The sequence below is a fragment of the Salminus brasiliensis genome, chromosome 15 (genome assembly GCF_030463535.1).
Source record: "Salminus brasiliensis chromosome 15, fSalBra1.hap2, whole genome shotgun sequence".
Classification (NCBI taxonomy): Eukaryota; Metazoa; Chordata; class Actinopteri; order Characiformes; family Bryconidae; genus Salminus; species Salminus brasiliensis.
The window spans coordinates 31,090,936-31,114,170 of NC_132892.1; the positions used below are offsets into that span (position 1 = coordinate 31,090,936).

A 23,235-nucleotide genomic window follows, 5' to 3' on the forward strand; every position below is an offset into this window, starting at 1 on the left:
CGGATACCGTAAATAATTACAGAGGGATAGGCTTTCTCCGCTTCTGGACCTTCTAGACCTTCTGGACCTTCTGGACCTTAATTCTTTCGTTAGAAGGTGAGACGTGTGTGTGGACCGGTCAGTAGACGTTCTCTGGTCTGGGCTGTTGGTGTGCGGAACTTGCAGTAGGAAAATAAGAACCCGGGAGTTCTGGCTCTGAAACTGGTCGTTACAAAACCAACAGTGCTGCTATGCAGCTTGCCTGATGATCACTGGTGTGTGTGTGTGTGTCTGAGTGTGTTTGTGTCTATGTGTGAACGTGTGCGAGTGTATGTGTGTGTGTGTGTGCGTGCGTGTGTGCAAACCCTCAGCTGGTTGTCACAGTGATCGCTCCTTATATAAACTCAGCTCAGCTCCATGTAGGCCATCCCACGCGTGCCTCTGGTTGCTATAGGAACTCGTTTGGACCGGTGCGGCAGGCAGGCCTCACAAAGCGCCAGACCCAACAAAGACATGACGTCACCAGTCCACTCAGTGCCTGCAAGCAGAGCAAAAGCCCCGAAAACACTCTGCCACTGTTGAAGAGAACTTGAGGAGAACCTTGCGACCGTATTTGAGCTTCCACTTGAGCTGAACGTTAGGCCTTTTTAGCTGTTAAGTGGAGATTGTGCACCGATCTGCCACAACATTAAGACAGGTGACGTGAATAGCATTGATTCTCTGCTTCCAATGGCACTGGCAAATGGCAAATGCACACACACCTCGCTTGTTTAGTACCTGAAGAGATGCCAGGAGTGGGCTAGAGGGGCATTGAGGAGCTGTGGAGCAGTGGAAAGACTGTGTTCTCTGGAATGATGGATGGTGGGGCTCCATCCAATACTTTCGAGATGAGTTGGGGAGTTCAGGATGAGGTGGGGTGATGATCATCATCCAACATCCTGACCTCACTAATGCTGTTGTTGCAATGAATCAAATCCTCACAGCAATGCTCCTCCAAAATCTAGTAGAAATCCTTCCTACCTGGACAGTAGAGACAGTTACTCCAGCAAAACTATTTTAATAACTCTGATTTTAGAAGAAACAATGAATGAGCAGGTGTCCCAATACTTTTGTCCATATGTCCGGCATCAAGTGAACAGTCAGTTCTTGAAGGTGATGTGTTGAAAGCAGGAAAAATGAGCCAGGTCAGTACCTACCAAAAGTGGAGGCCTTATAGAGGTCATTACAACTTACAAACAGGACCTGAAGATCTGCTGCTAATGGCCTGAAGGTGTCCAGATATCACCGGAGGTCTTTTCGGGGATTCTACACAACATTATGCATATCTCAGTTAGACCTTTAACACCTGTTGTCCACCTTATGTTCCAAAAGAATCTAAAAGAATCTCTTCAGAATCAAAATGCTTGGGTTCATCCATAGCAAAAGCCATCTGAGGCCATCTTCTCTGAAGCTCAAATGTCTGTCATTGTTTATGCTTTAATTTGTTAGATTTTCATCACTGTATGAAAGCAATACACTCTTATTCATGACTGGTAGAGCAGTGTAACCTCAGAAGGATCAAATCAGGGCATATTTTGCCCTGTAAACCCTATAGGTCTATAACATAAGGTAAGGTAAGGTGAGGTAAGGTGTATTTTGGCCCAGAACTGGCTCAGTTACAGAAGCCGCTCCAAATATAATACGGTTTTAATCCAAAGGCAGTCCAGTCATGGTACTTATAGCTCAGTTATACCAATGTTAGATCTTTTGTTGGCCAAAACTGGCCCAGCTGTAGAAGCCACTCCAGATATAAAATGGTTTTGGGCCAAATGTGGCCTAGGTATGGCACTTACGGGTCAGATACAGGAGTGGCAACTGTACTGTGGACCAAAACTGTCCCAGCTGTAGAAGCCATTCCAGATAGCAGACGACTCTGGGCCAAACGCAGCCCAATTATGGTACTTATGGGACAGATATGGTATTGGCAAATGTATTGTGGCTCATATCTGACCCTAGTTTGGGCACTTACATGGTGATCTATCACAATGTCAAGTGTACTGTGGCCCAATCCTGGGCTAGCTGTAGAAGTTATTCCATATATCAGATGATTTTAGGCAAAATGTGGCCTTCTTATAGCACTTACGGGTCAGATACGGCAGTGGAAAGTGTATTGTGGCCCAAACCTGGCCTAGCTGTAGAAGGTATTGCATATACCAGATGGGTTTGGGCCACATGTGGCTTAGTAATGGCACTTACAGGTCAGATATAGCAGTGGCAAGTATATTGTGGCCCAAAACTGACCCTAGTTTGGGTGCTTACATTGTGATCTATTGCAATGTCACGTGTACTGTGGGCCAAACCTGGCCTAGCTGTAGAAGGTATTCCATATACCAGATGGGTTTGGGCCACATGTGGCCTAGTAATGGCACTTACGGGTCAGATATGGCAGTGGCAAGTGTATTGTTCCCCAAAACTGGCCCAGTTGTACAAGCCAGTCCAGATAGCAGAGCCAAATGTGCTTTCATTCCAAGGCTGGATGAACGTATGGGTAGTATCTGATTAGGATTAGTATCTGAAAGAGAAAACATACAGACTGGATTTTTCAGTTTGGCAAGTAGAACACAACTCCCCAGTCTTCCCACCATAACCACCAACCTACACACCCACAGTCTGTGCTTGGGGTGTTCATTACATAAACAGAGAAAATTAAAATACACTATTTTATATAACACACAACAACACAGATCTCTGCAGTATGTCCAGGAAGTATGGTGCAGCTGTTTGGCTCCTGATCGTCATCTTTCGGTCTTTCCTGTCTGGTCAAACGTCATGAGATAATGCATTTAGACTAGTAGTAATGTTTAGAACAGTAAAATACGAGCAAGGACAAGTGTAGGACAGCTTTAAATAGTATAGTTAAGAAGCATGACAAGCTAAACACGCTTGAATGAGAGCGCTAACTAATTTTGTTATATCGGCTAACAGACACCCGAATTGGCTAGCATAGCAACCTACCCATTACATCAACAGGAGCTTTTATGCCATCCCGTTCCACACCCATAAGCATTAATATGGAGCTGGTCCCCCTTTGCAGCTCTAACAGCTCTGACCTCAGCACTCAGCCCTGACCCCGCTCTGTAACTTTGCAAGTCAATGATTAAAAGGTGTGTCCCAATACTTTTGTCACCACAGTATAGGTCTATAAACCCCATAACAGAGAAGAAAACAGTGTTCCCTGTGTGATTAACTGCATTCAATTCTTTTTATTTCTCTCCTCTGCAGCCATGGCAATAAGCCCCGCCTTCCTCGTCCTTCTCTGTCTGATTGGCTGCAGCACTTCAAAGGGTGTGGCTCAGGAGGGAGCCCCACCCCCTCCTCGGGGTTGTGGCTCAGGCATCGCCCCGGCCTATCGTGTCCTGTGTGATTTGGAGTCGGTGTGGGGTGTGGTGTTGGAGGCGGTGGCCTGTGGCGGCGCGGTCACGTCCATCATTCTCGCCACGGTGCTCCTGGCTAAGCTAAAAACGGTCACGGAGCAGGAGCGCCGCTGCGGCGTGGGGCCTCTCCTCCTGCTGCTGCTGGGCATCGTGTGCCTCTTTTGCCTTTCCCCAGCTTTTCTGGTTGGACGTGGCGAGGTCCTGTGCGTGGCTCGCCGCAGCCTGTGGGGGTCGCTGTTCGCTATGTGCTTCTCCTGCCTGCTGGTCCAGGGCGTGCGATTGCGCCGACTGGCGGCCGGAAAACGGAGCCCGTCAGGGAGTTCCCTTTCCCTGCTTGCTCTGGGGCTCACAGTGGTGCAAGGCATGCTGGCCGGCGAGTGGCTGCTGCTCACGGTGGCGCGAGAGGGCCGCACTGCCTGCGACTACCTGCCTCTGGACTTTGCGCTGGCGGGAAGTTATGCGTTGGGCCTGCTGCTGGCCGCCACAGCGCTTTCTCTCTGTGTAGTCCTGTGTGGCGGAAGGGGAGGCGAGGAAGCGAGCAAGAGGCGGAGGCGGAAGTGGAGGTGCAATGCCGTGTGGCTCTTCCTCGCCTGCCTTGCCTCCCTCCTTCTGTGGACTGGCTGGCTCGCTTTTTATCTCTATGGCAACGCAGCTTCAGCACCCCGAGCCTCCCGCCTCCGTGGCAGCACAGCCACCGTAACCGGGGCGACGGACTGGGATGAGCCAGCGCTCGCCCTTGCCTTGGTCACAGTCGGCTGGGCGCTTCTGATGTTCTACGCCATACCGGAAACACACCTGTGCCTGAGGCAGCCGGCCAATCAGAGGAGCGAGGAGACTGGGCAGGATTCCTACTATGATGCTCGCCAGCCGCCCACGACTTCGCAGGGTTACCATGACGACGAGGCACCTGCGGCCAATCACAGGCAGGCGTATGCCGAAAGGCAGGCGTTCACTGTGGAGGAGCAGCACACTGCAGGTATAGTGTGTGTGTGTGTGTGTGTGTGTGTGTGTGTGTGTGTGTGTTAGTACATTTTTCAAATCAACTGTAAATATTGATGCATTAAATTTAGCCGCAGTAATTTTAGTTCTGGTCCAAACAGCATTTTAAATAACTTTAGAGGGCGATAACGTGTATTGTGTACCAGTGATAGTGCAAATGAACTGAAATCAGTGGTGAATATATTAAAGCAGCATTATGCAGGAACTGGTATGCTTTGCTCCTGGGCTCCCCCTTCAGGTGGGGATTGTAATTCACCTTTCCTCCACTGCAGTAAATAAAAACCATGTTTTCAGCGCCACCTTATGGACAGACAGCTGTACATGTGCATTTCTGGACAAGCTGAGAGATTCAGAAGCAGCATCTGAAGATAGAGAAGCATGTAATACTACAGGATTTTACACTAATATGACTCGGGTTATGCAGCGGTACACAGCAGTTCTCTTGCAGCTCCACCAAAGTCAGTCCCATAGTGCAGGAGCAGCCTTCCGGCCCGGAGTGGGAATAACAGAGAGACCATTCTCCCTGTTACAGTCAGTGGAGAATCAGAATAAATGGCCAATTATCGCATAAGGCTGCTTTAACTAAGCCATAAATAATTGGACAACATTCAAATATTTTTACATTAATTAATTATGTTATCATTTTATATAGAGTTGACTTTAATGCAAACTCAAATTGATGTATTTCATTTAATTGAAATGTGTCTGTGTGTGTGTGTGTGTGTGTGTGTGTGTGTGTGTGTGTGTGTGTTTAACAGCTGTACAGGCTGGAGGGTACCATGCTGGAGTAATAAGGCCTGTGCTTCCATTCCGGAGCCATGTGTACCAGCCCACTGAGATGGCCCTGCTCATGAATGGAGGAACGGTGAGTGTGACGCATGTGTGTGAGTCATGCTGGTCAACCCACCTAAATCATACTGGTGGTCTAGCTTGGTCATACTGGCGATGCTGGTCATAATGGTTGACTAGCTTGGCCAGGTTGTTCATGCTGCTAGACCAGCTAAACCATCCAACTCCAATGAAAACATACGCTATACCGGTCAAGAGCCAAGCTTGTCAACCAGCGCAACCAGTGTAACCAGTTCGAGCTGGCCTGGCTGTTTGTTCAGCATTGACTGGTTTTCTCTGTGTCTCTCAGATTCCCACCGCTCCCCCAAACTACACAGGAAGGCATTTGTGGTGAAGCCGGTCACCATCGCCACCGCAGCCCACCTGAACCCTGGACAAAATGCACCTTAGATGGCGTCACAGAGGCGAGAGGGTCCGTGGAGAACGAATAGATGTGTCCCAGTACTCTTTACGCTGTGCCCAAGAGCTCTTGTAACATTGTGATAATCTGTAGACGACGTACCTGAACATGAGTGCTGTGTTTGTCAGTGTGGATGACACAGTGATGTTGCACTGGTTGATCATGGTCACTTTCGGTCACCTCCGACTCTGAGGTAAAGGGTACTGTATTGTTATTAACCAGCCAGTTATGCCTGTCTTCAAAGCACTATTTGGGAGATGTTTACCAATAATTCTTTAACAATTTGGGATTGGGGTTTACCAATAATTCTTTATGAACAATAATAATAATAATAATACTTCAATAATATTTTTCTCTACTCAAATTTATTTTGTTTTTGGCTTATTTGTTTATTTAGCTATCTAGCTGTTTATTAATCCAGAGATCTTTCCTTTGTTTACCAGCATTTTTTTAACTTAGTCTTAAATTTCACATCTCTTGCTTTTGTAAATGGTAACTAGTCCAACTTTTGATAAGTCTGACGTGTTTTCTTTTTTTCCCTGTTGTTTTTATTTTTATTATTTTATTTTTTTTTTTTTTATTTACTTCTGCTCTTCAGGGATGTGTTTCTGTGCACTTTAAGCTGAAAGATGATGCTGTACTGCATAAATCTGTCCATTTTGTTCCTCTTGAATAGTGACTTTTCTAACTCAATGAAAGTGAAAGAAAAAAAGAAACAAACAAAAAAAAAGTTTGTAGCTATTTTGTGAGTAGCCTTTTTTTTGTCGTGTAAAAAGCAGGCTATTTTATGATACACGAATGTGAGTAGCACTTTAAACAGACGTTCCCGTTTCTTGTCAGTGCTATCGTGGACAGTTTTTTGATAGTTTGTCAGCGGTGTAGCTACTTTTTTTTATTTGCACGCTGGACACCCCTCTGGTTCGCGAATGGTTCAGTCGAGGCTCATTGACTTACACTTCGGACCGCTCCAACGTCGCCTGCTTCGTGGGGGTGTTTTTATTTTTATTTTTATTTTTTATTTGTGGCAAATAGTGAGCTATAACTTTAGTGGTCATAAAGACATGGTTTGAATTGTTGTAGAAGTAACATACGCGTTCAGAAAAGTGCTGAATGCAATCGTGATAAATAAACGATGCAGTTTATTTTGGTTTTCGGTGTCTGTGTTTATTTTAGTTTATTTTTAGTTATTTATTTAACTGATAATGCGACATATTTATCTGTCTGAGACGAATATAAAATGTAAAACTGATTTTATACGTGAGGGAATACTGAATTCGCCTTGTGTTTCTATTTTTGTGAAATACTTTGAGATCCAGGTTCAGAAAGTCAAACTCCGCTCCAGGATTTTGCTCCAACTGCCTGGGCAGCGCTGCCGCAGCAGCGCTGCCCAGGCAGTTGGAGCAAAAACCTGGAGCGGAGTTTGACTTTCTGAACCTGGATTTGCCACCACTGGAGCCAGTGCCGTGTTTACAGCCTCCCGAGGCTGTTACTAAGGAAGCGCGAGCACTCATGCCCTTCCGGGTCAGTTGAACACATTTCGTAGATGGATCTGGACCCACGTGTTTAATAAGTAAGTATTAAATCTTAAATTTTTACATTTATTAAAATAATAAGTGACTGTACGACTATATGTAACGTTGCCTCACCCGAGTAGACCCGCCTACAGAGAGCCGAGCTGTTCTCGGGACTACAGCTGACTCCCCTGTCTGAGCTTATGTCTTATTATTATTAATAATATTATTATTAATAATAATAATAATAATATCATTAACGTTACCATCCCATGCTGTATACTTGTGAACCTGCACCTCTGACCTGTGTGTAGATCTGGTCCAATTCTACTGACACTACACTATACGGACAAAAGTATTGGGACAGCTGCTCCTGCATTGTTTCTTCTGAAATCAAGGGAATTAAAAAGAGCTGATCCTGCTTTTTTGTTGGAGTAACTGTCTCTACTGTCCAGGAAAGAAGGATTTCTACTAGATTTTGGAGGAGCATTGTCCAGAGCAGTAGTGAGGCCAGGATGTTGGATGATGATCACCACCCCACTTCATCATCCCAAAAGTATCGGATGGAGCTCCACCATCCATCATCATGGATGATCATCATTGCAATAGATGGTATTAAGCCCCCCCAGCATTGAGCTGTGGAGCAGTATTCCCTGGAATGATGGGTGGTGGTGCTCCATCCAATACTGTGGGGGTGGTGATCATCCAACATCCTGACCTCACCAATGCTGCAATCAAAGCCTCACAGCAGTGCTACTCCACAATCTAGTAGAAAGCCTTCTTCCCTGGACAGTAGAGACAGTTACTCCAACAGGATCCAGCAGGATCAGCTCTTTCTGATTCCCTTGATTTCGGAAGAAAGATTGAGTGGGTAGGTGTCCCAATACTTTAGTCCATAGTGATTTCTTCTAAACTTCTGAACAGCAGTTTACTGACGTAATTTCTGCTGCGGTTATTACAGATGGTGCCGAAATTGGCTGCCAAAGTGAACGAGTGGTGAGTCCAAGCAGGAGAAGACAAAGGTGATAAGGAGAGTGAAGCAGTGGAGGAGTGTCCTCACCCTGCCGAAGAAGTTCCTGTAAAAAGCACTCCGAATTTATCAATGGAGGCCAAGCGGAAGAAGCAGGCAAATAACAGCAAATATGGCGAGAAGAATCCTCCTGGAGATAGAGGAGAGGAGGAGCAGAATGGACCTGCAAAGAAGAAGAACGACGAGGCTGAGAAGAAGAGTGGAAACGGCACGATGAAAAAGGAGAGGGATGAAAAGAAGGAGAAGAAAAAGATGAAAAAGGTCAAAGAGCAGGGGACAAAGAAGAAGGACGGAGGTGCGGAGATGAGTGAAGGAGAGGTGGAGACGAGGGATGTGAGAGTTCCTATAAAGGAGGAGAAGAAAAACACCAAGAAGGTCAAAGACGAGGAGCTGGAAATGAGCATCAGCAAAGGAGGTGCGGAGACGAGGGATGTGGGCGTTCCGGTTAAGCAGAAGAAGAAAAAGAAGATAAAGGAGGAGCTCAAAGACGAAGCAGTGGAGGAGAGCAGACGTGAAGGAGGTGTGGAGACAAGGGATGTTGGGGTTCCTCAGAGCCAAGAGAAGAAAAAGAAGAAGCCAAAAAAGGAGGACGAGGAAGAGGCGGAGGCCACCGTGAAGGAGGGAGAAGGAGGAGAAAAGAAGAAGAAGAAGAAGAAGAAGGTAAAGCAAGAAGCTCCAGTGGATGAGGCCAGAGGAACAGGGGAAGGAGACGTTGAGGTCAGCGATCCTCCAAAGAAGATGAAAAAGAAGGAGAAAGCGAAGGATGATCAGGTGAAGGAGGAGAAAATGGAACTGGGGATCAGTGAGGAACCGTCAGCACCTTCAGAAAAGGTGAAAAAGAAGAAGAAGAAGAAAGACCGAAGCCAGGCTGAGGAGGATGGCGTGAACGGATCCAGAACTGAGGTGAACGGAAAGATGGAAACCAAGAAGAAGAAAAAGAAGAGGAAGATGATGGAGCCGGAAGACGAAGCTCTGGAGGAGGAGGGAAAGATCAAAACGAAAAGGAAAAAGAAGGCTGAAGCGAGAGCGGCGCGAGAGGAGGCTGTGACAGCTGGAGGAGGAGAAGAGAAGGAGAGTAAAAAGAAGAAGAAGAAAAAGGTGAAGGAGAACATGCCCAGCTGCTCTGTGGAGTCCACTGGAGAAGCAGAGCTGAGGCAGAAGAAGGAGAGCACCTCCTCCCGCCCCGCTGAGGAACAGACAAATGGACACCTGGACGAGGACGAACCGAGGAAGAAGAAGGTAAAGACGGAGCGTGTTGAGGAGAAAGATCTGGCGAAGAAAAAGAGGAATCTCTCCGGAACTGGAGCGAAGGAAAAGCACAAGAAGCAGAAGAACCAGACTGATGAGGAGAAGACAGCTGCTGACTTCAGAGTGAAGGAGGAGAGGGAAGCGGAGGGAAGCACAGATGAAACGGTGAGTACGCCAGCGCTCCCACGCCAGCGCTCCCACACCAGCGCTCCCACGCCAACGCACCCACACCACCAGTGTCAGAATCACCCAAGATTAGAAGCTCATTCATGACAGTGATGAGCTTTTCGACTCTGAATCACACTGAATCTTTTATCACATGGGATTCATTTCAATACTTCTACACGATTCTTTCACTTGTCTTATATATGATTCTTTACTACACTGATTCTTTATTACACTTTTTTTTCTATACAGTTCATTTAGCTGATTACATGTGATTATTACACTGCAGTAATGAACTATAAGAGAATCATATCTAAATTGATTCTGTAATGATTCATTTCACTGATTATACTTGACTCTTTAGTACACATTATTTATTGCACTTATGAACTTCTGTGTTATATAAGATCCTTTACCACACTGATTCTTTATGGCATATGATTCATTTTTACACTGATTATTTCTTATGGTTCATTACATATAATTAATTAATGCATTTATTTCTTTTTAAATATGACTCTTTACAACACACAAATCTTTATTACATATAATTCATATCTATTGATTCTGTAATACATATGATTCATTTCACTGATTATACTTGATTCTTTACCACAATGAGTATTTATTACACGTATGATTCTCTTGTATATGATATATGATTAGTTATTACACTGATTTTATATATATATTATGTTATATATATATATATATATATATATATATATATTTTTTTTTTTTTTTTTTTTTTTTAATTGACACATGGTTCATTTTCTGATTACATGCAATTCTTTATAACGTATGATTATTGCACTGATTCTTTCTTATGGTTCATTACATATCATTTATGAATGCATTTATTATTATCATATGATTCTTTACTACACTGATTCTTTATGACATGTATGATTCATGTCTATATTGATTCTGTAATACAAATGATTCATTTCACTGCTTATACTTGATTCTTTACAATTACAGTTAGATCGTTGATTATTATATTATATTACAATAGTGTTTTATTCTTTATTGCATTTGATTTATTTGTGTATTAGGATTTTTATTATGCAGCTTAACTTTGCTAAGTTAAATAGGCATTGCTTGTACCTAAAATTGCTATTGCTGTGTTTCTGTGTGTCTGTGTGTGTAGCCCAGTGATGTTGTGTTCCTGTCTGCAAGGCCAGGAAATCAGGATGAGATTTCCATTGACCAGGTAAAACAGCAGTTCAGACAAACCACCATTTCTGCCTCTTCCTCACACACTGACACACACCGATGTGTTCTGATGATCTAACGCATTTATACACACATTCCTCAGGAGCGGAGGTTAGCCCTGCAAAAAGACGTCGATGAGGAATCTCAACCCAAGGCGGTAAGTATCTGCACAGGAGGACGTGAAGGTTTTGATCATACATGTCTGCTAATGATGCCTAATATTAACATGTGCTATGTTTCCAACAATCAGCCATAACATTAACACCACCTGCCTAATACAGAGTAGGTCCCCCTTGTGCCACCACAGCAGATCTGACTATTCGAGGCATCTCTGAAGGTGTCCTGTGGTCTCTGGCACCAACATATTAGCAGCAGATCCATTAAGTCCTGTAAGTTGTGAGGTTGGACCTCCATGAGCTTCAGTGAGCCTTAGGTTGCCACAGGTACACAGGTGGTCCCTTTCTGGAAGCACTTTTGGTAGGCACTGACCACTGCATACTGGGAACACCTCACAAGACCTGCCTGATGTTTTGGAGATGTTCTGATCCAGTTTGGTTCTTGTGAAGAACCTTCAAGAACTGACTGTTCACCTACTGCCTAATATGTAGGTCCCACCCCCTTGGCAGGTGCACTGGCCATCACTTCACCTGTCAGTGGTGCTAATGTTATGGCTGGGACACAAAGGATTATTTACGACCCGTCTTGTCTCCTTACAGACCTTCGGCCAGTGGGGCACTGCCCAGTTTGAGAGCTCGGACAGACAGATGAAGTTCCTTCGTCTGATGGGCGGTTTGAAGAAGGGCAGTCAGCCGGTCAGTCAGAGCAATGGGAAGTTCAACATGGCTCTAGGAAAGGAGGGCCAGCAGACTTTACAGCAGGGCCTTCTGGGAGAGTTTGAGCGTGCCCAGAACCGACGCATGGATTTTCAGAACAAAGGGGTGGGACTAGGGTTCACAGCGCCGTCCAATAAGAAGTTTGCCATTGATGTCAATGCTCGGAACTCTGTGCGGTTCGATGACTGAAGGGAGGAAGGAGGAGGAGCTGCCGTTTTTATTTGATTTTCCTTTTTGAAGCCAAATGCACGATATGTCCAAATGTTTGTGGACACCCTTTCTAATGAATGCATTCAGCTACTTTAAGTTGCACTCATTGCTGACACAGATGTGCAAATGCACAAAAATACACAGCTTGTCTAGTCCCTGTAGAGAAGAAGTACTGCCAATAGAATAGGACCATCTGGAGCAGATCAGCAAACATGAACCTATTGGTACCATGCTGCCTAATAATGCCAGGCGTGGCCTTCTTCAGTGGAAGAACTGGGTTCTCTGGAATGATGGATGGTGAAGCTCAATCCAGTACTTTTGGGATGAGTTGTGGAGTTGGTTTAGGATGAGGTGGGGTGGTGATCATTCAACATCCTAACCTCACTAAAGATCTTGTGGCTGAATGCAATGATCTTCAAGAAATCTAGTAGAAATCCTTCTTCCCTGGACAGTAGAGACAGTTACTCCAACAAAAGCAGGAGAAACTCTTCTTAATACCCTTGATTTTGTGTCCCAATACTTTTGGCCATATAGTGTATGTTAATAAGCTGCTGGTTCTTATCTGTTTTAGACTTGAATTGTTGAGGACTGGAAAAGTCGTGGGGTTTGGTGCAGCTAGGTATAACAAAGTGCCTTGGCAGTATCATGTCTTTATATTTGAATTATTAAGATGTAAAAAGAATCATTGAGTGGTTTGGTGTGTCTATTTCTTTAGTGGTGGTGAATAGGAGCTGGGGTTGCAAAGGCTGTAACACACACACACACACATTATTTATTTGTATTATTTGATATATATATATATATATATATATATATATATATATATATATATATATATATACATACACATACATACATACACTAATATATATATATTAGTGTATGTATGTTTATATATATATATATATATATATATATATATATATATAAAATAATAATACAAATATAAAATGTATGAATAATTTACTATGCAATCCCACCAGTGAAGCTACCACCAGTTTTATATGGAATGTAGATGGTTAAAAAAACAAAGTGGGAAGTTGGAATTGAAATATCTGAAACCATAATTAATGCATAATTAATTTAGTCATAAACAGAGGCATTCTAAGTGGGTTAAGTGTTAAAATGGTCCGTTCCAGAGAAGCTTACCTGGTCAGAATGGTTCACAGTGGTCACTGGAGAGTATAATGCCCCCATCATTGCAGTAAGGTGGTCATCGGCTGATGTCTGAAGCGTTGTTTTTCCAGTTGTTTTAAAAAGCTTTTGAACTCACATATTCTTTAAAAGCCATTCAGGGTGGAGGGATATATGGTGCACAGGGTGTTGTGAGGAAAACTAGTTCTTAACTCAATTTTGCCACTATTTTATCATCCATAAAACATGGTGGTGGGAGCTTCACTGGTGGGTTTGGATAGTAAATATAATGGCTATATTTGTGTATAGTCATGGTGACCCACAAAGCAGGGTTTCTCAGCCAGATATCTTGCACGCGAAGTTGAGTATTGTGCAGTAGGAATAGCCTTCAGGTTCCTAGTTTGCCCTGTCCAGTTTTCCTCTCTCCTCTGCCTTTCACACTGAACCCCACTCTGAATGACCGTTTACACTGAAGTGTGGAGATGTGTGTAACACTGCAGGTCGCCTGTACCCTCACTGTGAATGTGTGTAAAGTCTGAACGGTTAAAGTGGTGCTTTTTAAGAATAAACACTTTATTGGGTCTCTTGTAAATACATGAACTCTATGTACAGAAATGAAAAGAAAGAGAAGTTTACAAAGCAGAACAAAAACACGGTCAAGAATAAAAACATCATCATCGGCATCTCTGATCATTCTGTAAGCGGTTCATGCGTTTGACAGAGGCTTGAAAACAGTGCAGCCAAAAAATGACCAATACTTCAAAATCCCGTTACGGAAGGCTAGCTGTCCTTGTGGCTTTTATTTTGACTGACAGATCATTTCATCATAAGGAAGTAGAGACGTCAGCTTGTCCTCCAGTTTGCATCTTTAGGAAGAGATTCTAGAAGCCCTGGGATTCTACAACATAGGAGCAAAAATCCCTGGAATTTTAGAATGTAGGCCCAAGAACTGGATTCATTGGGATTCTAGAACGTAGGCCCAAGAACTGGATTCATTGGGATTCTAGAACGTAGGCCCAAGAACTGGATTCATTGGGATTCTAGAACGTAGGCCAAAGAACTGGAATCAATGGGATTCTAGAACGTAGGCCAAAGAACTGGAATCAATGGGATTCTAGAATGTAGGCCCAAGAACTGGAATCAATGGGATTCTAGAATGTAGGCCCAAGAACTGGAATCAATGGGATTCTAGAATGTAGGCCCAAGAACTGGATTCAATGGGATTCTAGAACATAGGCCTAAGAATTGGTATCCCTGGGATTCTAGAACATAGCCCCAAAAATTGGAATCCTTGGAATTTTACAAAAATAGGCCCAAGAACTGGAATCATTCAGATTCTTGAACATAGGCCTAAGAATTACAAGCCTTGGGATTCTAGAACATATGCCCAAAAAGTCTAGAACGCAACACCAAGAATTAGATTCCCTGGAATTCTAGAATGTAGGCCCAAAATTAGAATCCCCGAGATTCTAGAACATAGCTTTCCATGGAGTTCTAAAACTCTTAGTTCACATTTAGCCAGAACATAAAAAAAGGTCCCCGTCCCAGTGGTTCCTTAGATGCTGGTGTTTAGTGAAGGTTACGTCTAAACTGAACCTTCTCAGCAAACTGGGGGAACTCTCTCCCTACGAGACCAAAAATTCCTCTACCCTTTTCCTAGTCTCACTATGGACCACATTTATACGGCGTGTGTGTGTGTGTGTGTGTGTGTGTGTGTGTGTGTGTGTGTGTGTGAGAAGCTGTGTGTTCCGGGGGTAAAGGATGGAAAGGTCTCAGGACGTCCGGTTCAGGCCTGCAGGTACTCCGGCTGTACCCGCGCCACCTTGCGGAACTCTTTGTTGTGTGTGCGGGGACACTGCATCTCGCACCAGCTGACGGGCACCATCTGAGCTCCTGGGGCCAGAGGGACACAGCGTTAGCCAAACATGCCTAATCTAAACGGCTTTAGCTGATTGACACTTGAGTGGGTGTGTCCACTCACCTGCTTCACTGTGGGCCACAACCACGCCCAGCTCGTTCTCCGCTGTGGTGAGCAGGTAGTTTGACTGTACATCACCCAATGATATCTAGCCACCGGGGTCAAGGGTCAAGTGCAATGTGTTCTGCGGGCAGCACACAATAGCTGTGTCTCAAAGCCAGAGAAGCAGCCGAGGAAGGCACAGCCTGCTCAGTCCAGTGCTAACAATGCCTCTCCTACCTCAGCTGCGGCCTGAGACACGGCCAATGAGGTTAAAGAAGAAAGTTCACCAATCCACCAATCACGTTAAAGGATACCACTTTGGCGAGGACAATGTCTCCAGGCCTGAAACTTTTATACGTTTCCACCTGCAGAAACAAACGAGCGTAAGCACGTGTTAACACACAACCACTGCATACTCCGATCAGCCAGAACATTAACACCACCTGCTTGGTTCTACAGTGACTGACCATATTCATAATCCCAGACTGTGTCCATCTGTTTCTCTGCAAACTCTGTTATCAGCCTCTTTTCACCCTTTAATGCTCAGGAACCCACAGGACAGACCACCACAGAGCACTGCGGTGAATGTGTTAGTAGTGTGTGTTGTGCTGGTGGTAAGAGTGGATCAGATGCAGCAGTGCTGCTGGAGTGTTTAAACACTGTGTCTGTCCACTCTCTATTAGACACTCCTACCTAGCTGGTCCACATGGTAGCTGTAAAGCTGCTGCTGCAGTTCTCTGCATCTGATCCACTCCAGCCCAACACACACTACCACCATGTCAGTCAGTCAGTGTCCCTGCAGTGCTGAGAATGCTGACCCACCACCCAAACACTACAGCCTGCTCTGTGGTGGTTCCAGCGTAACCCACTTATTGCGGTTACAGTCCAGCTTTGCTCAGACAGGCAGCTCAGAGGACAGGACTGTGGAGGAGTCTGACCGCATAGATTTGATTAGATGTAACTTTATGTGGAAACAGACTTCCGGTCAGCTTCAGCCTTAAAGGCTAATGGGACAGATCTCAGCTTTAGCATTTGTAGCCGTTCCTGCTGTTCGCTGCTCTCACCTTGTCTTTCTCCGTCGCCCTCACGTCTTCTTTCCTGTTCAGACAAATACAGTGAGATCAGATTTCAGTGTTCGCTTTTCGAGTGTCCTGATAAGACCTATTAAATAGCTGTGGCCGTTCTGGAATTCCTTTAAAACAGTGTGTAGTGTAATGAAGCCGGTCCTGAACTACAGGAGCTGCTATCTTCATATACACCTCACATGCACACAGAGAGAGGCTTCAGAACATTTCATTTTCCTTCAGAAAGAAAACAACTGACTAATGTTATATATGTATACACATACACACACACACACACACACACACACACACACACACACACACACACACACACACACACACTTGGACACTAGGGAGTGTCCATCTGTCCCACACTACGGTCTTTTATATATGCAGGTATTTATTGGGCCTAGTCTAGCCGATACCTAGACATAACCAAAGAAAGGGGGCAAAATGCCCCACATACCTATTCTGAATGTTAGTATGTTGAATGAGGGTTAAATATCTATGAAATAAATGAAATTAAAAATGTACATTTAGTGCAATGTAAGGTTATTGTAATTTAGCGTACTGTTAATTTGTGTAATGTATGTTTACTGTAATCCTGTGTACTATATATTAGAGGTCGACCGATATATCAATATTTGCCATTCTGTGATAAATCTCATCGGCCGATATCCGTGTTCAGTAGCGTCGATTTAAAGTCAGGCACGTCTGCAGGCTGCAACGGAGTTAAAAATGAAAGCACACTGCCTTTTATATACGATTCTGCAATGTCTACATCATTTCCTTCACTCAGAAATGAGGGTCCGCTGCTGTTATTTGCACTAAGAGAGGTTTCTGATTCTGCCAAGTCAAGTGCACTAAATCCTTTTAGGTTTTTTTCCACAGTTAATCACTTAAGGACTATAAAACAAATGCAGAAAGTTGTGGTTTCAGGACTACTCTTATTTATTTATTATATATTTTTTACTTTTTTCAGTAGATTATAAAGATTATAAATATGGTTTAAGTCAGGATGAAGTTCAGAAATGTTGTGCATCCACTTGTTATTATTAGTGTGACATTTTGGCATACAAATAAAGCAGAAAACGTCTAGATATCGGCCAAAAAAAATAAAACATCGGCAGCGCATATCGGCCATCGGCTGACCCTGACCTCTAAACTTTGGCATCGGCTATAAAAAAATCTGTACCCGTATCTACTATCCATCTAGTGTACTGTAAATGTATTGTAACTTACTGCACTATAAAATGAGTGTACTGTCGTATACAGTCAGTTCAACTTTGTGTACTACAAAAATAAGTGTGCTGTGTATGTATTATCATTTACTGCACTGTAAAGTTAGCGTAATGCAGGTTTACTGTACTGCACAGTTATAGTAATTTACTGTAAATTTAGTGTACTGTAGGTTTACTGTACTGGAGTTATTGTATTTTACTGTACTGTAAATTTACTGTACTGCAGTTATTGTAGTTTATCGTACTGTACATTTAGTGTACTGTAGGTTTACTGTACTGCAGTTATTGTAATTTACTGTACTGTAAATTTACTGTACTGCAGTTATTGTAGTTTATCGTACTGTAAATTTAGTGTACTGTAGGTTTACTGTACTGGAGTTATTGTATTTTACTGTGCTGTAAATTTACTGTACTGCAGTTATTGTAGTTTATCGTACTGTACATTTAGTGTACTGTAGGTTTACTGTACTGCAGTTATTGTAATTTACTATACTGTAAATGTATTATAATTCAGTGTACTGTAAATGCATTGTACTACAAGTTTGCCATTTACTGTATTGTTAATTTAGTGTCCTGTAGGTTTAGTGTACATTTATTGCACTTTAGGGTATGGAAAAATGAGTGTTTAATTTGATCATAATTTACTGTACTCCCATCTCTGCATTCTGCCTGTGTTCTCCGGATAAGCGCAGTCTCAGTTACTTGTACAGTGTGGTGTCACACACTTCCACACGTAGGGGAGGATACAGGTCATGCAGGAGGTTTCACACTCTGCTTGTGTAACTGAGAGCTGAGCTTTCTCCGGCCCCAGCCTGCTCCGCCCCGACACATACCATAACCTAGGTGCTTTGCATAAAACCATCCTGCGCTGCAGCGTCTGCAGTTTACTGTACAGGTTTGAATGTCCTGAGGGTGTGTGTGCACGTGTGTACCTGATCGTGCCTCTGAACCTGTCTTTGAGAGGCGTGGAGCCCACGTAGAGGATGTGCACCTTTGCGAACCGCGGGTTAATGCTCGTCACCTGGGAACAAAGATGGAGTTGAGATTGGGAAAAATGCTGTTTGGGTCCTGAAGGATTAAACGGGTGTGTTTAATAATATAGAGCAGAGAACTACTGTAGTGTGAATCTAGCACGGCTTTTTAAAGCGGGTACTAGAACCACTGAGAAAGCTGTAGAACATTAAGAATAGAGCTATAATATATACCGATGCCCCAGCCAATTATTAGTGGTTACATTAGTTATTACTAGTAAATCTTAAATAAACCATCCATAGAAACAGAGGGTAAGCAGGTGACATCACAGGTGGTGGGAGTTATTGCAGCCACGCCCACTGCCCTCCTTCTACTAATGGATTTGCTGCAATTCTCAGAAACGGTTCTTAAAGGTGTGGGAGCTCTCTGAATGTTGACGTCACGCTCTGAAAACAGGTGGGGGGAAAAACAAGCCCACTGTAGCTGCGAGTTCAGCGAAATGCTAAGTTCAAGTAAGCGGGAAAGCAGGTAAACCTGGATGAGCCAGTCGATTAAATGAGTCTAAAAAACAGTGGAAAACCCTCCTAAGAGCATTCCCTCGACTCTGTGCTCTCAGATATGAGGCTTTATCCTCTAAACAGGTGGGATTTGAGCCTCAGCTCGACGTTACTGGCTCCACATCGCTGTCCATGGACCGTTGGTTCTTTGGTAATGTGGATGGATCGACCGATCAAAAAATAATAATACAATATTGCCAGATAATAACAGTGTATTTTTCAATATTTCATAAATAAGTAATTAAACTGTTTACTGTCAAAATTCTTAAAAAATACTTAATAAATAAAACATCTAATTAAATGTAATGGCAAGGCAACAGAACCACAAGTGCAATGAGCAACAAGTGCAGAATATACAATAAATTCAGAATATCGGCAGAGATTTGGACAAATATACATGTATATATATTAGAGAGATATTGTAAACATATAGGAATATCTTGCTGCTAATACTGTAGAGCAGTAAAGCTGCTGCTCACCTTGCAGGTGACGATAGCGCCGACGTCAGGCAGGAGCTGCGCTTCTGTTTCTTTGACGACTGAAATCACAGGAAGCTGCAAAACCAACGATACACAGGAGAGTTCCCATCATCTTCAGTGGGACAGGACATCTTACCCGCCAGCTTTCATGAACAAAACCCAATGATACTCACACCATAGGGACGGGCCATATGGTGAGAATTTGAAATCATAAGCCTTCAATAAGCCTATTTACCACCCTCTTACTCTGGCTGGGGTAAAAAACATGCAGACACAGTATATATATATATATATATATATATATATATATATATACACACACACATACCGTAACTATTCCAGTGCTGCTGTCCTCTCGGTGTATGTATATTTATATATATATAAGCTGGTGCTTTCCCTCCTGTTGTGAATTTAGCTCCAGCCAGGTTCGGATGAGGTAGCGGACGATGGAGAGAAGAAACAGTAAAAGCTAGTGTCGGCTAGCATTAGCTTTTAGCCTAGCGCTAGTCCCCGTTTGCTTCTGCAGACAGTGGCATAGGAAAAGCCGTGGTGATGAGGCCTGGAAACCTGGTAACTGGAGGTGCTCTCCAGAGTCAACACCAACGTGTTCTCCTGAAGTCGCCGCCATGCTTTATCGTTTCACCAGCTTTGAAAGGGCCTTAGCTAGTGGGCGAGGTTCATGTCAATTTTGGGGTGTGTATATAAAAAGAGTCAAGACTGTGATGTAACAGTTTTGGGGTTTTGGAATCGGCCTATTTTACAGCTCTGTTTAGGCTCTGCTGGATTTTCTTCTGGAGGAGGAACCACAGTGTTTGACGGGTTCACGGTTTGTCAGTGCCGTCTACAGAAGTCTCATCATTCAACTGTGCAAAGATAAACACAGTTTTATTGACATACTATATGTCCAAATGTTTGTGGACACCCCTTCTAATGAATGCATTCAGCTACTTGAAGTGGCACCCATTGCTGACACACACACACAGCTTGTCTAGACCCTGTAGAGAAGCACTGCCAATAGAATAGGTGCAAATAAACATAGTGACCCTATTGGCAACATGCTGCGTAATGCCAGGTGTGGCCTGGAGGGGTATAAATAATAATACCCTTGATTTAAGAAGTCACTATACTTTTGTCCATACAGTGTATTTTAATGTAAATCTGTCATCATGAAAATGTGCATGCTGTCCCATAATACCACACACTAAAAACAGGTGTGTATGGGTGTGAGCGAGAGAGATCAAACTTGGCCAAATCTGCCCGAAGTATTGCACAACACCCCTCTGCATACATCTCGACTGCGCAATCCAATCCTCGATTGCGCAACTGTCGTGTGTCCCAGCAGGTTACTCACCTCCTCTCCTTCGTTCCTCCTGAGCACGTATCCAGCAAGCGAGGCGAAGATGTAGCCATGCCGCAGATACGTCCCTGCGCCGGGGATGCAGTCCTCCGTACTGCACAGCCTTTCACCTGCAGCGTTAAACACACACACACACACACACACACCTTCAACCTTCTAACAATACACTATATGTCCAAATGTTTGTGGACACCCTTTCTAATGAATGCATTCAGCTACTTTAAGTGGAGCCCATTGTGGTCATAGATTGTGCTTGTCTTGTCCCTGTAGAGAAGAAGAAGTACTGCCAATAGAATAGGACCCTCTGGAGCAGATAAACATCATGACCCTATCGGCACCATGCTACCTAATGCCAGGGGTGGGCTAGAGGGGTATAATAAAGCCCCCCAGCATTGAGAAGCTGTGGAGCAGTGGAAGAACTGTGTTCTCTGGAATGATGGATGGTGGAGCTCCATCCAGTACTTTTGGGATGTATTGAGAAGTCAAGGTGGGGCGGTGACCATTATCATCCTCCAACATCCTGACCTCACGGACACTGCTCTTGTCGCTAAACCCAATCAAATCCTCACAGCAACGCTCCAGCTCCAAAATCTAGTAGAAAGCCTTCTTCTTCTCTGGACAGTAGAGACAGTTACTCCAACAGAAGCAGGAGAAACTCTTTAATACCTTTGATTTTGGAAGAAGCAATGAATGAACAGGTGTCCAAATACTTTTGTACATCGAAAACAATGCAAAAAAAAATAAAAAAACAGCAGTCATGCTTTTGACATACGTAATCTGACCAGGAAAGCCCTGGTCAGCCCAAGAATCAAGTCTTTTTAAGGCAAAGACTAAAGAAATGCAGCGAAGAGTAGTATGCAAAAGGTAAGGTCGCCCCGGTCAAATGACATACTCAGTTGATTGTAAGCGAAAACGTAAATATCAACTTTTTAATGCAGATTTCAGAGCATGTGGGTCACAATTCCAAATATTACCATAACGGGGCTTTGCACAGACTTGTGCTTGTGACCATTACACCCCTGCATGGTACTACATCCTTTAAGCAGCAATCCATGAAGGAGCTAACCTGTGAATGGCACTGGATTGGTCACGGACATTGTGAACAGGTGCTGCGTGAAGCTTCTGGTCATGTTAAAACACATCCACCAGGTTTTAAAGTGGGAAACACGAGGGATGACTGGAGCTGAAAAGTCAAAGTGGAATGTTTGGCAGCTGCTAGCCTGGAGGGTGGGCAAGGCTCACCAAACGAGTTAGTGAGTAAAAGTCAGTCACACAAAAACACTGCCTGCCTCCCTCCCTCCCTCTCTACACTACTCTTATAAATAATAATAATAATAATAATTATTATTATTATTATTACTACTATTATATATTATATATTATAAAAAATGTATTACTAATAACATTATTGTTGCTGTTAAAGTATTAATAATTTTGCTTTTGTTATTTTTATTAATGTTTATTATGTTATCGTTGTTGCTGTCATTATTATTATTATTATTAATAATAATAATAAAATATCAATATAAATATTATTGTCGTTAAAGTATTACTATTAATAATATTGCTTTTGTTATTTTTATTAATGGTGTTATCGTTGATGCTGTCATTATTATTATTAGTAGTAGTAGTAGTAGTAGTTATTATTAGTAGTAGTAGTTATTATTAGTAGTAGTAGTAGTAGTTATTATTATTATTAGTAGTAGTAGTTATTATTAGTAGTAGTAGTTATTATTATTATTATTATTAGTAGTAGTAGTAGTTATTATTATTATTATTATTAGTAGTAGTAGTTATTATTAGTAGTAGTAGTTATTATTATTATTATTATTAGTAGTAGTAGTAGTTATTATTATTATTATTAGTAGTAGTAGTTATTATTATTATTAGTAGTAGTAGTAGTAGTAGTAGTTATTATTATTAGTAGTAGTAGTTATTATTATTATTATTATTATTATTATTCTCCTCATCACTAATCATCCCCGTCTTCGTGTCAGTAGCTGTTAACACCTCCAGACATCCAGTAAAAGCCTCATGAGAAAGGTCTGCACGGTCATGTGTGCTGGAGCACGAACACGCGTTCACCCGAACTCGCGATTAAAACTCACAAACGACACCAGCACACACACACGCCCACCAGCAGCGCCCACAGACCACCCGGCACTACACCCGCACTCCTCCAGCAGCGGGTAAAAGCTCACTTACTACAAAACAACGCGCTAAAGTGCTGGAAAAGCTCGCCTACCTGGAACACACAGCTTCATGGGCGACATGTTTTCAAGAAGAGAAGAAAGGGGCGCTGATTGGCTGGTAGTATCAGACAGCGCAGCCTGCGATTGGGCGGTTAGACGGAAGCAAACCTGGTTACTTCGCGGCGCCATGTTTGTTGCGGTGGACAAGTCGTGACCTCATCTGTGAATCAGCACGGTCACAGGACACATAGCCAACACACACACACACACACACACACACACACACACACGCTACAACTAGTAGCAATATAGAATAATATATATATATAACAGAAATATATAGAAGTAAAGTTTGGACTATAAAAATGTATAATTTCTGTGCAGTTTAATGTCCAATAAAAAGTAAATAAATAAACGAATAAATAAA

At 43.1% G+C, this 23,235-nt stretch overlaps 3 protein-coding genes across 4 annotated transcripts in view; 2 read left to right on the forward strand and 1 right to left on the reverse strand.

Moving 5' to 3' along the window:
• Positions 1–6,782, forward strand: part of gprc5bb (G protein-coupled receptor, class C, group 5, member Bb) — a 7,494-nt gene extending 712 nt beyond the window's left edge. The window contains exons 1-4 of the mRNA XM_072657175.1: positions 1–96; positions 3,241–4,368; positions 5,150–5,256; positions 5,530–6,782. The exon at positions 1–96 is cut by the window's left edge and continues 712 nt beyond it. Of these exons, the coding sequence (XP_072513276.1) occupies positions 3,243–4,368; positions 5,150–5,256; positions 5,530–5,574 (1,278 nt within the window). The 5' untranslated portion in view covers positions 1–96; positions 3,241–3,242 and the 3' untranslated portion in view covers positions 5,575–6,782. The remainder of the gene's footprint in view (positions 97–3,240; positions 4,369–5,149; positions 5,257–5,529) is intronic.
• Positions 6,783–7,090: 308 nt separating this feature from the next.
• knop1 (lysine-rich nucleolar protein 1) lies at positions 7,091–12,612 on the forward strand. 2 transcript variants are annotated; one of them, XM_072657322.1, is made up of 5 exons: positions 7,091–7,210; positions 8,113–9,594; positions 10,745–10,807; positions 10,913–10,966; positions 11,526–12,612. In XM_072657322.1, the coding sequence occupies exons 2-5, from the start codon at positions 8,254–8,256 to the stop codon at positions 11,829–11,831; spliced, it is 1,764 nt and encodes a 587-aa protein (XP_072513423.1). In that variant the 5' UTR covers positions 7,091–7,210; positions 8,113–8,253; the 3' UTR covers positions 11,832–12,612. The 2 variants fall into 2 exon arrangements, with proteins under 2 accessions (XP_072513423.1, XP_072513424.1); XM_072657323.1 differs by lacking the exon at positions 7,091–7,210 and adding an exon at positions 7,952–8,022.
• Positions 12,613–13,541: 929 nt separating this feature from the next.
• Positions 13,542–22,936, reverse strand: exosc1 (exosome component 1). The gene is made up of 8 exons (XM_072657640.1): positions 22,862–22,936; positions 20,611–20,726; positions 19,260–19,334; positions 18,184–18,272; positions 16,011–16,044; positions 15,261–15,311; positions 14,968–15,052; positions 13,542–14,879 (listed from the first exon to the last, which is right to left on the reverse strand). The coding sequence occupies exons 1-8, from the start codon at positions 22,887–22,889 to the stop codon at positions 14,773–14,775; spliced, it is 585 nt and encodes a 194-aa protein (XP_072513741.1). The 5' UTR covers positions 22,890–22,936; the 3' UTR covers positions 13,542–14,772.
• Between the last annotated feature and the right edge of the window lie 299 nt (positions 22,937–23,235).

Excerpts from the sequence above, each read along its gene's own strand:
- knop1 (XM_072657322.1), top strand. The coding sequence starts at position 8,254 with ATGGAGGCCAAGCGGAAGAAGCAGGCAAATAACAGCAAATATGGCGAG. Across the intron at positions 9,595-10,744 it reads AGGGAAGCACAGATGAAACG|CCCAGTGATGTTGTGTTCCT; the intron begins GTGAGTACGCCA and ends CTGTGTGTGTAG. Across the intron at positions 10,808-10,912 it reads ATGAGATTTCCATTGACCAG|GAGCGGAGGTTAGCCCTGCA; the intron begins GTAAAACAGCAG and ends CACATTCCTCAG.
- exosc1 (XM_072657640.1), bottom strand. The coding sequence starts at position 22,889 with ATGTCGCCCATGAAGCTGTGTGTTCCAG. Across the intron at positions 19,335-20,610 it reads GGAGGAACGAAGGAGAGGAG|CTTCCTGTGATTTCAGTCGT; the intron begins GTGAGTAACCTG and ends TTGGTTTTGCAG. Across the intron at positions 15,312-16,010 it reads GGGCGACGGAGAAAGACAAG|GTGGAAACGTATAAAAGTTT; the intron begins GTGAGAGCAGCG and ends TTGTTTCTGCAG.